A 13,714-nucleotide genomic window follows, 5' to 3' on the forward strand; every position below is an offset into this window, starting at 1 on the left:
AGGGGTCTGAGTGAGTTCAGGAGCAGCATGCACTAGGTCCCCTGCCTGCCACACCAGCCTCCACCTGCTATCCTGTGGCTTCTGCCTGCCACACCAGCCTCCACCTGCTATCCTGTGGCTTCTGCCCTGTATTCCAGTCCCGCCCTGCTGAGGACTGTGGTGATCTCATTCATTTGTTATTTCACCGGGTGCGTTTTTATTGAGCATCTGTCATATGCAGAGCACTGAGTTCTGTGAATTGAAGAGCTACAGTGGAAAATACACAGTCTTGCCTCTGGAGAGCACATAATCTAGTAAGAGAAGTGGAGTTCCCAAATGAGGGGAAGACGGGGCCATTTCCAGGCTCCTGGAGGAAGAATTTATTGCAAGACTTTGAAGGATGGGGAGGATTTCCATATTCGGAGGCGAGGAAGGGAAGGCGAAGAGTCTGCTGTGCATCGCACACCTGCTTTGGGGCAGGTGCCAGGCTACATAGATTTATATGCCCCCCTGACTAGGTGATACCTGAGGCTTGGTCGAGGTCTCCAGTGGAACACTAGGCGCCCTGTGTCCTCATCCTTGTGTGAAATCCAGAGCAGCCAGCTGAGGCCTCTGGCTGTAGCAGCTAGTCTGATACTAAATGTTAAGGTCAGGGTTCCAAGAGCAGGCAGGAGTGAGCCCTCAGGGCCAGGGAGAGGGCTTGGTGTGGTGTTGGGTGAGAAGACAAGGTGTGCCGTGGTGGCTCCGGGCAGGCGCCTGCTGTTCCATTTTTGGATCTATACTGGTTGGGAGTCAAGCGGCTGGCTGGAGCCAGGGAAATGCGCAGGATGACTTTCGAGGTTTCTGGAGATCATGCGATGGATTTTTGTCGGATATGACTTCAGCATGTCCGTAAAATTACTTAGGGGCAAGTCCGGGGTTCCTGGGGTCCAGGTCCCTCCCTCAGAAAAATAGAAGAGAATTTGAAATAGTGCCTGAAGGCTGGAAATGCTGCCCAAACCGAAAGCCCAAATCTCTTTCTGGCTTATATGCTACAAACATGTAATCCTCCCAGCATCCAAGATAAGTCTTGCCAAGACTAGCAGTTGAGCATCATTCATCAAGGGAAGTCTAGATCTGAGTGATAAATTAAAAGCCAATGTGTTGAAGCCATTTAAATTTAGTTTTCCACATTCTTCAAGAATGCGTAATGGAAAAAAAAAAAACTTTTCAGGCATCTACTCCAGTAGCAACAGATGAAAGAGGCAACGCAAACCAATATGTTCTTTGCTTAGGTTGGCAGCAGTTTCATATTCACAGCTAACTCATCTAGCACTTGCCATGCTGTGGGCACGGTTCTGAAAGTGTTACCTGTAATCCTCACAGCAAAGGCAGGTACCACTGCCATTCTCCTTTTTTCAGAGGAGGCTAACCCAGAAAGGCTAATGACCCTGCTGAGTAAGCTGCAGAGCCTGAGTTGATTGGAATCCAATCTATCAGTGCCTGAATTAAGTGAACCCCCCAAAAAAAGGGGAGGGGATTAGCATGAAGTCAGGTATGCTTTGCAGAGTGGACACTTGCATCTGTTAGGCAGAATTAAGCATCTTCTGAATGTGTCTGCAGAAGGTGCTGCCAGTGCCTCCCAGGACAAAAAGACAGTGTCTGGGCGATAGTTTGCACACCAAGCTGGCAGCAGGCAAATGTTGGTAGAGGCCCTCTGCTATGGCCAGTGTACTCTCTCCCTGGGAGCTCCCTCCCTGGGAAGTTGTCTTGGAGAGCCTGGAATCAGAACTGTGCACGGTGTCTCTGTGAGTCTCCCAAGACGAGCAAGGACGAGACAGGCAAATAGCACCTAAGTCTGTTTGAAAGACGTCCCTGCACTTGGGGTAGGGGCAGCTCTGGGGTCCTGGCATCCTCCCTCTGTTGTGTGCATTTCAGAAATAAAATAATTTTATTGTGGTTACAAATATGCGGCATAAAATTTGCCGCCTTAACCATCTTTCAGTGTACAATTTGGTGGCATCAGTTACATTCAGAGGGTCGTGCAACCATCATCCATCACCAAGACAGTTTCATCATCCCAAAAGGAACACTGCACCCATGAAGCAATAAAATCCCCATTCTTCTCTCCCCCCAGCTGCTGGTAACCTCTCATCTGCTTTCTATGTCTATGAATTGCCTCTTCTGGACATTTCGTGTAAATGGAATCCTACAATACGTGGTCTTTTGTGTCTGGCTTCTCTCACTTAGCATAGTGTTTTCAAGGTTCATCCATGTTGTAGCGTGTCTCAGAAATCCATGCCTCTTTTATATATTTATATTTTCATATTATCCTTCATATTTCTTGGAAGAGCACAAAGAACTTACTTTTTGCCTGTATCTGTTTGCTCTATTTCCATTGCTCTCTGATGCATGTTCTCCCCTTTAGAGATGTTAATCCATTCGGATGGTTTATCACCAAATCTTAAAGACTGACAGTGACTCTATATCCTAGTCTAGCTTCTGAGTTGTTTTATTGATGATAAAATCAGTGTTATTTTAGATTTTAACCATCAGAGGGTATACCAGTAGGATGTGCCTAGGTTATTGAGGGGTCACAATTTACCCTGAAGTCTTAGAAGCTCGAACCACCAAAGGATTATTTATCCTCTCTTGCTATGTTTCCGGGTTTCTCAACCTCAGCTCTGTTGATATTTGGGTCTGGGTAATTCTCTCTTGTGGGGGCTGCCCTGGGCATTTTAGGATGTTTAGCAACATCCCTGGACTCCACCTACCAGATGCCAGTGGCACTGCCCTCCCAGCTGGGACAAGCAAAGCTGCTTCCAGTGGCACCTGGTTGAGAACCACTGCTGGGTATCCACTACCTCTAGGAAGCGGAGGCCCAGCTACCCTGAGTCCTGCAGGGACCAGACCAACAGAAGCCCTATCATCTAGAATGTTGCTCGTAGAAGAGATGACTCTTCTGGAAAGCACATACCACTTTCTGCTTGTATTTTGCCAAACCCTATCACATGACCTCAGCTGAGGGAGAGGAAGCTGGAAAGTGTAAGGGAACATGTGAATTATTTGGGAGCACGTGGATTGTTTGGGAATGCCTGTCTTCAGGAGTTCTCCACAAGAGCGGCAGTCTTATTTTTCTGGTATCAAAGTTCTAGGTTGTGAGCACCTTTCTTCGGCTCCCAGGGGACAGAAATGCTGCTTGCTGTAGCTCCGTGTGACCGATGGTCACTGTGGGGCAACACTGATGCTTGCACAGGATGAGCCTTCCCGGCTGAACTTTGTTCTCTCCACACAAGGGCCCAGGACTTTTTCAAGGTAGGAGCCTGGAGACTCAGAGGAGCCTGAAGGAGCGTGTCCCAGCGCTTGAGTTCTGCAAGCTCTGCTGAGTTGTTCCTACAGTCAAATCCAGCGGCGAGATGAACAGGAGATTCAGGGCTCATGGCGAGAGGCAGGCACACTCACAGTGTTGGGAGAAAGACGCAAGGAAACTCAGTGACCTCCTCAGCAGGACGTTGTTAGACTGGCCAGGACCAAAAGTGATCTGGCTTAGAGACGTCAAGAGAGAGTGCATGTGCTTAGATTCTAATACGGGCTTTTAAAATTTCAGAATGTGACTGAATTTCAGGGTGGAAGTTCAGCTGTTTTCTTTAGAGAGAAACAGCAGCATTGCCAAATGGGCTTTGCATTCCCTTGTTTTGCTCTCAAAGACCGTGTGCTCACTCTTAGGGTTTCTTTCCCAAACAACCTCAGAACTCCTCCTTCCTGTGGCTGGTCCTGTAACCCAGAAGTAATAAAATCACACTGTAACCCGGAAGTAATAAAATCACCAGTGGGGGACCGGATGTCCTTCACCTGGAAGTAATAATATCACTAGCTGTTCCCAACAAGACCAGCTATCATTCACCTGGAAGTAATAAAATCACGACAGCTGTTGCTAGCAAAGGACTGAATGTCCTTCACCCGAAGTAATAATATCATCAGCTGTTCCCAAAGAAGGACCAACTATCCTTCACCTGGAAGTAATAAAATCACCATAGCTGTTCCCAGTGAAGGACCAGATGTCTTTCACCTGAAAGCGATAAAAATCATGATACCTCTTTCCAGCAAGGGGCCAGATGTTCTTTGATCCCCAAGGAATCCTGGGGACCCCGAAAACACCTTACTTAGCTCATAGCTTATTTAATTTTAATGCTTTAATTTAGCTGGTTTAGAATTATATGCTGAAACAAGAGCCTGCTTAAGGGACAAGCTTTGCTCAGTTACATTCTAATTTTTTGTAAAAGACCATGAGATTTCTCCCCTTCTCAACTGATCACATTTTTTGGTGGTCATTTTACATAAAAATGTTTCACCTGATGGCTATTTAAAAGGTTGATTGCTATTGTTGTTATTTTGCAGCCACATACCAATTGTAAAATGCCTTTAACATCTTAGACCACTTGTGAGAATTCATTATCTTAATTTTTGTGAGCATTTTTTTTCACCTCAGTAGAATTTTTGTCCTCATCACCAGTTAGAGTACTTTATCAAGAACTGTCTTCCTTAATTTCCCTGCATTTTAAATCTAAAATTTAATAATTATTTCTATCAGTCAGGATCTCAGTTATAGATGAGTCTAAGGGCCCTTTGTGGTAAAAAAAAAAAAAAAAAATTTGTCTGTTACAGAGGTGAGAAAAATATTTACTTCCCAGAGTTCCCCCAACTTTTCTCCATTGGAAAGGGTAGAAAAGAATGACTAAAGAAAGAAAGTCTATCCACCTTCTACTCAGATAATTTTTTATTCTTCCACAGAGGTTGGAGTAATGTTTATTATTTAGGGAGTGTTCCCAGTTATTATGCTTGGTATGTGTCACAATTAAATCAGTAAAATGTCATTTTCTTGGATCCATAGCCTAAAGAAAAGGCCTTTATAAAATATCTGATTAAGGCATGATGGTGAAATAAACTGAAGTGAGTCAACCATAAGAAAGGTGGAGCAAGCACATACAGAATGGTAATCAGTCAGATACATGATAACAGAAAGCAGGAAGGCATTCGTAGAAGGAAAGGATATTGTCTTTTCTAAAAAAGCAACCTGAAATTAGGAATGGGGAACCCCTGGAAAAGTTATGACAGTGGGCAGGTGGCTGCCACTGGTTCTCGACAGAAACCAGGAAACAAGTGGGCAAAGAAGGAAAAAACTTTCAGAGACTCAGAGCCCAAACAGAAGTCCAATGTATGACTTCAGCATTGAACTGGTAAAATGTACCGCTTTCACCCTGTGCACGTGCGTATTCCAAGCACGCCTTCTGCAGGAGGCAATGATGTGATTACTGGCCTGAAGACTCTTTCATTAACTATGTAGGGGTCATTTTAATGTGCCCCTTTAAAGGTCAGCATTGCTGGGAGGCAGTGAGCAAACCTTTTCAGATGGAAGCTTCTGGAAGCTCTGCCTGCCTAGGCACCAGGGTGTCTGCGGCTAGCCTCTGCGCTGCTCCCCCAGTGTACTCATGCTGTTTTCCCACCTGAACCCTCTGTGTCATCTGGACCAAGAGGGGGCAGTTCTACCCAAGGGCTTCCCAACACGCATCCTGTGAATCGATGCCGGTGAGAGCTTTGATATCCTGTGGATGCAACATGGTTGGGGCCATGTCGGCGTGTGAGACCCTGGCGCCCATGGAAGCAGGTCTGAGTGGGAAGCAGTCAGCTCTCAGGCACATGGCTTCTTGGCTGTCACTTCTCAGAGTGCTGGCTGAGTATCGTCCACCACCTGGCACAGGTTGATTTTATCGTCCTCTCTCCTCCCTTCCCTGCCCCAGCAAACAGTGCACTGGGATTTTAGAAGTTAATGCAGGAAAGCAGATTTGGCTCAAGGGATAGAGCATCTGCCTACCACAGGGGAGGTCCACGGTTCAAACCCAGGGCCTCCTGACCCATGTGATGAGCTGGCCCATGTGCGGTGCTGATGCGCGCAAGGAATGCCATGCCATGCAGGGGTGTCTCCCACGTAGGGGACCCCCACATGCAAGGAGTGCACCCCAGCACAAAAGATAGTGCAGCCTGCCCAGGAATGGCACTGCACACACAGAGAGCTGACACAGCAAGACGACGCAACAAAAAGAGACACAGATTCCCGGTGCCGCTGACAGGAGTATAAGTGGACACAGAAGAACACAAAGCAAATGGACACAGAGAACAGACAACTGGAGGGGGGAAATGGTGGGGAAGGGGAGACAAATAAATAAAAAATAAATCTTTAAAAAAAGAACAAGTTAATGCATATGTTCAGTTCCCATGTTTTTCCAGGACATGGAGAAATTCAGAATGAAATACGTAACCAGAATGATTTTGGAACAGAGGACTAAGTGTACCAATTAAAAACATAATGTGCGGCAGTTGCCTCCTATTTTACCAAATGGATGGGGTTGACTCTTCTTTCTTTGAAACAGCATATTTGAAGATGTCAGTTTCCTGGTTCCTAATGAGTAATGGAATAACGGGGTGTTGAAAATTAGGATCTGTGCCTTACAATAAAAGGCTGCTCTGTTTCTCTCGTTCAAACAAATCCATGATGGTACTAAGAAATAGTACGGTGAAGAAGTAATCTATCATTTTATAAACAGCTTAAAAGATTCAACTGAGAGTAGGAAGGGCCAGTGCCCCATGACCTACTAGATAAGTCTCCAGAAATCCCCTCCTTAATTCTGCTTTTGTCCAAACCTGGCGATCGCACTGCCTCTCCTAGGGAGAGGAGGCCTGCACTTACTGATGGATTTCCCCCTTCCCATCTGGGCAGGACAGAGCAGAGGTGGTGGTGCAGCTTCCAGAAGCAAGTGGGAAACGCAGGCCTTCACAATGAGTCCTTGCCAGGACGCTGCACTCCCTTGGGGTTTTACACACGTGGAGACTTACTAGAATATCAAATTCAAAACACCCTCCAGATTTGCACCCTCCGAGCCAGAGCAATAGTGCTTCCAGCATGCTCGTCTCCTTCACCCGCCAACTCTGATGGTGCGTCTCCATGGCTGCAAACCGCAGACTCTGTGAGCTCATCACCGAAAAGGCTTTGCCACGAAATGTGTCATGCTGAGGAAGGAGGAGATTGAGAGCGGTCGATGTAGGATTCTTAAGGTTACCTGCTTCCTTATTAAAAACCTGCTGGAGACAGGAAGTGTGTCCAAAAATTCCTTCTGCAGCCTAGCGTGTCAGCTTGACCTTATCTTTAAAAGGCAATTGTATTCAGCACGTGTAAAGTGACACAGAAATGATGTCCCAGTTCTCTCAGTCAACTGCAGCTCAGACTGAAGGCACCGCATTACAAATTCTCTGTAATACCTTCATCTATAATATATTCCCCTTGCTTTCTTGATGTCCACACCTTCTTCCAAAGAACCACCCAGAGCTTGCTTTCCCACGAATGAGCCTGCCCGAGGGCAGGGGCAATTTGGTGACAATAGGCACACAAGTTTTGTTTTGTTTTGTTTTTTAAGATTCATTAATTATCCCTCCCCCAACCCCACTGTTTGCGCTCGCTGTGTCTGTTCTTTGTGTGCTCATCTTTTTGGATGTACGAGAACCAAAGCTAGGACCTCCCATGTGTATGGGGGGGTACCTAATTGCTTGAGCTGCCACCACTCCCTGTTTCGTTGTGTCACTCATTTTGTTTTCCCCCTTGTGTCTCTTCGTTGCATTATCTTATTGCATCAGCTCACTGCAGCAGCCTGTCATGTCAGCTCGCTGTCTTGCTCATCTTCTTTACGAGGCACTGGGAACTGAACCCAGGACCTCCCGTGTGGTAGGCAGGAGCTCAATCGCTTGAGCCACATCCGCTTCCCAACACTGGTGCTTATTGATTTAAACAGATTTCACTATTTCATTAAGTTTTTACCAGTTGATTATGAAATACCCATGTTTACACAAATTGTCATTGTCATTATACATGCAAGTTATTTCAACATGTCTGTGCTGCTGCCAGAGAGTTTATGTGAAAAACTATGAGGTTGTGTGAAAATGGACGTTCGTTCTCTGTGCCTAATTCTAGTACGTTTTAGTTCCTGACCTTGTGCGGGCAGCGGCGGGCCTCCGGGAGGGTCGGCGGTTGGCCGGGTGGGCTCTCCGGACGGGGGCTGCCTCGCGGTCGAAGGAGAGGAGGGGGGTCTGCACGAAGCCGTTGGGCCCTCGCTCTCTCCGCTCAGGCACGGGGGACGCGCGGTGCAAGCAAGAACACCACGGAGACAAGGTCTAGGCGCAAGTCTGTCTTTATTGTTGAAGGGGACATGGTTTTATAGGGTCTAGGGATACGTAAAGGGACTTGATTGGTGCCGGCGGGTGCTGTTGCTTGTGTAGGCGGTTACTGGACAGTAGGCGGTTACTGGACAGTAAGCTGGCTAAGGGGTTAGGAGCAAGGGAGGGGAAGGGGAAAGTGTGGGCTGTCTAGATAACGGCTAGGCGGAAGGCGGAGAAGGGGAGAAGGAGGGGCAGCGCCGGCTGCCAATACTGGGCGGGAAGGAGACGGGGACAACCTTGGTTTCATCTGCCACTTGATATACCTAGGAAACATTTGTAAGTCCTTTTTAATTTTTTTTTTTTTTAAAGATTTTACTATTCTGGGACTTTAAGGGAACAGGCTTTATTGAGGTCTAATTCACATATCCTAAAATTCGCTCGTTTTCCACGTGCAGTTCAGCGCTTTGCCGGTAACTCGGGTTTCTGTCCTTTTGAACTGCAGGCACCTCCATCTGGAAAGCCTTTCTCTTCACCCCCAAATTCAGCCCCGAGGGTGCCAACGGCTGCTTTGCCACGCACGTGTGCTTCTGCGACGGGCACTACATCACCCGCCATCACCCGCCTCTGCTCTTTGACATTTCCCAAGACCCGCGCGAGCGCCGCCCGCTGACGCCGCAGACCGAGCCGCGCTTCCACGAGATCCTCCGGGTCCTGCAGGAGGCGGCGGACAATCACACCAAGACCCTGACGCCGGTCCCCGACCAGCTGTCGCCGGGGAACCTGTTCTGGAAGCCGTGGCTGCAGCTGTGCTGCTCGCCCTCCAGCCTGTCCTGCCGGTGCGACCGCGAACGTCAGGACCCGGGGCCCAGCCGCTAGCCCTGCGGGGAGGAGGACAGGCGCGCGGGGCGCAGCCTCCCCTGCGGCGCACTGCGGAGGGCGCGGCCTCCCCGGCAGGTGCACAAAGGGAAGGCGCGGCCTCCCCCGCAGGTGCACAAAGGGAAGGCGCGGCCTCCCCGGCAGGTGCACAAAGGGAAGGCGCGGCCTCCCCCGCAGGTGCACGTATGGAGGGCGCGGCCTCCCCCGCAGGTGCACAAAGGGAAGGCTCGGCCTCCCCCGCAGGTGCACGTATGGAGGGCGCGGCCACCCCCGCAGGTGCACAAAGGGAACGCGCGGCCTCCCATGGGTGCACGTATGGAGGGCGCGGCCTCCCCCGCAGGTGCACGTATGGAGGGCGCGGCCTCCCTTGCAGGTGCACGAACGGAAGACGCAGCCTCCCCTGCAGGTGCACGTATGGAGGGCGCGGCCTCCCCTGCAGGTGCACGTATGGAGGGCGCGGCCTCCCCTGCAGGTGCACGTATGGAGGGCGCGGCCTCCCCCGCAGGTGCACAAAGGGAAGGCTCGGCCTCCCCCGTAGGTGCACGTATGGAGGGCGCGGCCTCCCCCGCAGGTGCACGTATGGAGGGCGCGGCCTCCCCCGCAGGTGCACGTATGGAGGGCGCGGCCTCCCCCACAGGTGCACGTATGGAGGGCGCAGCCTCCCCCGCAGGTGCAAGTGTGGAAGGCGCGGCCTCCCATGGGTGTCCGTGTGGAAGGCGTGGCCTCCCATGGGTGCACGTGTGGAAGGCGTGGCCTCCCCTGCAGGTGCACGAACGGAAGGCACGGCCTCCCCTGCAGATACACGTGTGGAAGGCGCGGCCTCCCATGGGTGTCCGTGTGGAAGGCGTGGCCTCCCATGGGTGCACGTGTGGAAGGCGTGGCCTCCCCTGGGTACACGTGTGGAAGGCGCGGCCTCCCCTGCAGGTGCATGTACGGAAGGCGCGGCCTCCCCTGGGTGCACGTATGGAAGGCATGGCCTCCCCTGGGTACACGTGTGGAAGGCGCGGCCTCCCATGGGTGCACGAGTGGAAGGCATGGCCTCCCCTGGGTACACGTGTGGAAGGCACGGCCTCCCCTGCAGGTGCATGTGTGGAAGGCGCGGCCTCCCCTGCAGGTGCATGTATGGAAGGCCGCTGCTCAGAGCGCCCTGTCTGTCCTCTGTCTCATGCCAGAACCCGTGGCTGACAGCTCAGCAGGTACCCAAAGGGGGAGGAAACACGAGGTTCGCAGCCTGGAGGGGACGACGTTAAGCTCACACTTTCCGTTGCCAGTCTTTGGACTCGGTTGAGTGGAATGGACCGAATGAGAACGCCAGTGTTAGTGCAGACAGTGTGATAAAAATCAGGGGCCAGACGTAACGTGATTCACCCGCCAGCGAAGACATACGGGGGACCGTTAGAACCTGTCATGCCTCTCATAATCGGAAGCTCTGGGTAACTGCCACGATTCCCCCAGAGCACAGATAAAAATTTAGGAGGAGCTTAGTGAACTTCCCATAGGCAACTTTATACTGAATACAAGGCCATCTTATTCACCTATAATAGATGATGGTAGATTCTGATTTGGTTTTAGGAAGGCAAGTAACTATTAGCAGTGTTATCTCGAACATACATTAAATCCTATCCAAACACACACAGATATTCAGTTTATTTTATTCTTCAGACAGGATATTTGAAATTATGGAACTAAGTGCTTATCAATAATTGGAAACAGGAGAGGCTCACAGATAGATTTGTTTGTGAACAAACTTTTTTTTTTTTTTTAAAGATTTATTTTTATTTATTTATTTCCCCTCCCCTCCCCCGGTTGTCTGTTTTCTGTGTCTATTTGCTGCGTCTTGTTTCTTTGTCCGCTTCTGTTGTCGTCAGCGGCACGGGAAGTGTGGGCGGCGCCATTCCTCGGCAAGCTGCTCCCTCCTTCGCGCTGGGCGGCTCTCCTTATGGGGCACACTCCTTGCGCGTGGGGCTCCCCTACGCGGGGGACACCCTGCGTGGCGCGGCACTCCTTGCACGCATCAGCACTGCGCATGGGCCAGCTCCACACGGGTCAAGGAGGCCCGGGGCTTGAACCGCGGGCCTCCGATGTGGTAGACGGACACCCTAACCACTGGGCCAAAGTCCGTTTCCCGTGAACAAACTTTTACTGAAATCCTTCGTTAGCAAAAATCCCAAGAGAGTCTCTCCTATACTGATTTATATACTGCCATTTATACTTTTCTATGGCTCCAGTGTTTCTTTTGTGAATGGACATTCTCAACCTAGCAGCTACTTCACGGATGCTACGGTTCTGCAATACTCTTGCAACAAAATTCAGGATTATCTGCCTGGAAAGTATAAGATATTTGGGGGAGCATGGAAACAACAATACTGACGAATGCTTCACCACCTCTACACATGGTCTGATTAGGTTCTAGAAGTTCAGGATGGGAGTCGTTAGTGTAGATATTTTGATTGGTGACGTTTTCTTCTGTGGCTGAGAAACATCTGTCCTTCCAGCCTAGAAGGACATGTGCAATTCTGTGTTCTTCTCCTTTCCCCCAAACCTCAGTCATCTGGGGAACGCACCATCAGGTCACAGAGGAGAGTGGCTGAGGGTGGCCCAGCTGCAGAGATTGGACTCTTAACCAGTCCCCATCCTGAGGGAAAGTAGCTCCCTTTGTACAGAGAACACTTGTAGCACCTCTTCAGACCCAGCATGTTCTCCAAGAACAGGATCGAGTTTTTACAGAGAAATCAAAAGAAGCCAGTCTCCACTCACTCACCCATCCACCTATTATGTGCACATGCTGACACGTCCTCTTTGCCCCACGATGGCTCAGCTACCAGGAAGCATGGAAGACAGGAACCTGCTCATGGACCAGTGGGCGAGCGGAGCATGCTGGGAGTGTTCCCGTGGCCATGGGTGTGTGCAGTGCATCTTGGGAGTGCAGAGACGAGATCCAGGATACACGAGGTGGTTTGGGGGCCAGGCCTTCTCACACTGGACCCTAGTTCCCTCTATTTTTCTCCCCCTAAAGGATTTCCAGGACTCAGCACAATTCCCAGTTTCTCTTGAACTCTTCTATGTGGAACTTTAATTTTTGCTCTCCTTTTTCTGAAATAAAGAATTGACCTTCTGCTTCCCCCTGGGAATTGTTGAAAATTGGGCTGGGGGCGGGAATCAGAATTCTTACCTTTAATGTGGATTTCTCATTCCAGAAATTGGAGGAAACGTGTCATATTGTTCTAGAAAGTGTTGTGATTAAAGAGAGCACCAGCATGTTAATAATGTGTTAGGATGGACAACTGAGCTACAGTGCGAAAAGTATTGGAAGCCGTTATTATGAATTTTTTTGTGTTAAGGGGACATTATTTAACGCAAAGTTTAGCACATGCAATGCAAGTGCACTGTTAGGAAACACTTTATGATGTGAGACTATTATAGATTATATGAATACATGTTTGTGTATAAAATTATTGTAATTGACCTATAAAACATTACTGTCAGATGAAGGACAAAGAATACTTCTAGATATAAATCAATTGAATTTGAAAGCATTAGCCTCAAAAATGACCCAGCACACCATTCTATTTTAGGGTCTGTGAAAACCAGGTTTTTGTAATAACCATGATTATCACAGATATCAAACCATTTACCATCCAAATGTTTTGCTTTGATTGTGTAACAGGAAATTGGGATTCTTTTGTCCAGGGGAAACCCAACAAACTCTTTTGAAGACAGTTATTTTGGAGAGCTATAACCATGGCTACTTGGTTTCAAAGCATCTCATTGATATTGCCTGTTGGCATTAAATGTACAAATCTGAGAATTTTTGAAGCTTTAAACAGATTATCTAAAAATATATCCTTATATCCCTAGCATTTTGCAGATTTTAAAGCTAAACAAATAGTAACATAAAGATAGACATCATCTTATGAAGTAACACTCTAGGAAAAGCACAATGGCATCTTACCTATCTGTGTGACTAAGTGTTTAAGAAAGGAAACCCTTTTATTCAGATTTCTCCTAAGGGCATACAGTGAAAAATGGAGAAATGAAACTGGGGAACATTTGACCTATGTCTGGAAAATGCTGTCTTTAAGTTGATTGCATCAAGAAAAAATGTTTCTTTTTAGAACATGTTAATACAAAATTGAAATAAAACTTTCCTTTGCCATTAAAAATGCTGTGTTCTAGCGCTGTGCTTTCTGATGTATCTCGGATCGACAAGTGTTTACTAAATTTGAAGCGTGATGTGAAGCCATGAGCAACGCAAGTTTTCAGTGCAGCAAATACAATTAAGTCCTCACTTTGTGCAAGACGGGGGGACGAAGGTGAGTGAGAGGTAGCCCCTGGTCTCGGGGAGGCACAGCACCTAGGGCCACGGTACTTTTATGGGCCCATGACAATGTATCCATTTCTTTTAAAATCAGATAGGAGGCCAGCAGATTTGGCTCAACTGATAGAGCATCCGCCTACCATATAGGAGGTCCAGGGTTCAAACCCAGGGCCTCCTGATCCGTGTGGTGAGCTGGCCCACGCGCAGTGCTGATGTGCCTAAGGAGTGCCATGCCACATAGGGGCCCCCCTGTGTAGGGGAGCCCCACACGCAAGGAGTGCACCCTGCAAGGAGAGCTGCCCTGCACAGAAAAAAGTGCACCTGCCCAGGAGTGGCGACACACACATGGAGAGCTGA

General features: G+C 48.9%; 1 protein-coding gene across 8 annotated transcripts in view; it reads left to right on the plus strand.

Moving 5' to 3' along the window:
* LOC139438383 (steryl-sulfatase-like) overlaps positions 1-13,202 on the plus strand; it is a 219,234-nt gene extending 206,032 nt beyond the window's left edge. For all 8 annotated transcript variants that reach the window (XM_071213488.1, XM_071213490.1, XM_071213494.1 and 5 more), the window contains 2 exons: positions 8,666-9,978; positions 10,041-13,202. In XM_071213488.1, coding sequence (XP_071069589.1) covers positions 8,666-9,039 — 374 coding nt within the window. In that variant the 3' untranslated portion in view covers positions 9,040-9,978; positions 10,041-13,202. The remainder of the gene's footprint in view (positions 1-8,665; positions 9,979-10,040) is intronic.
* The last annotated feature ends 512 nt before the right edge of the window (positions 13,203-13,714 follow it).

This window comes from Dasypus novemcinctus, chromosome Y, assembly GCF_030445035.2.
Source record: "Dasypus novemcinctus isolate mDasNov1 chromosome Y, mDasNov1.1.hap2, whole genome shotgun sequence".
In the NCBI taxonomy this organism is placed as follows: domain Eukaryota; kingdom Metazoa; phylum Chordata; class Mammalia; order Cingulata; family Dasypodidae; genus Dasypus; species Dasypus novemcinctus.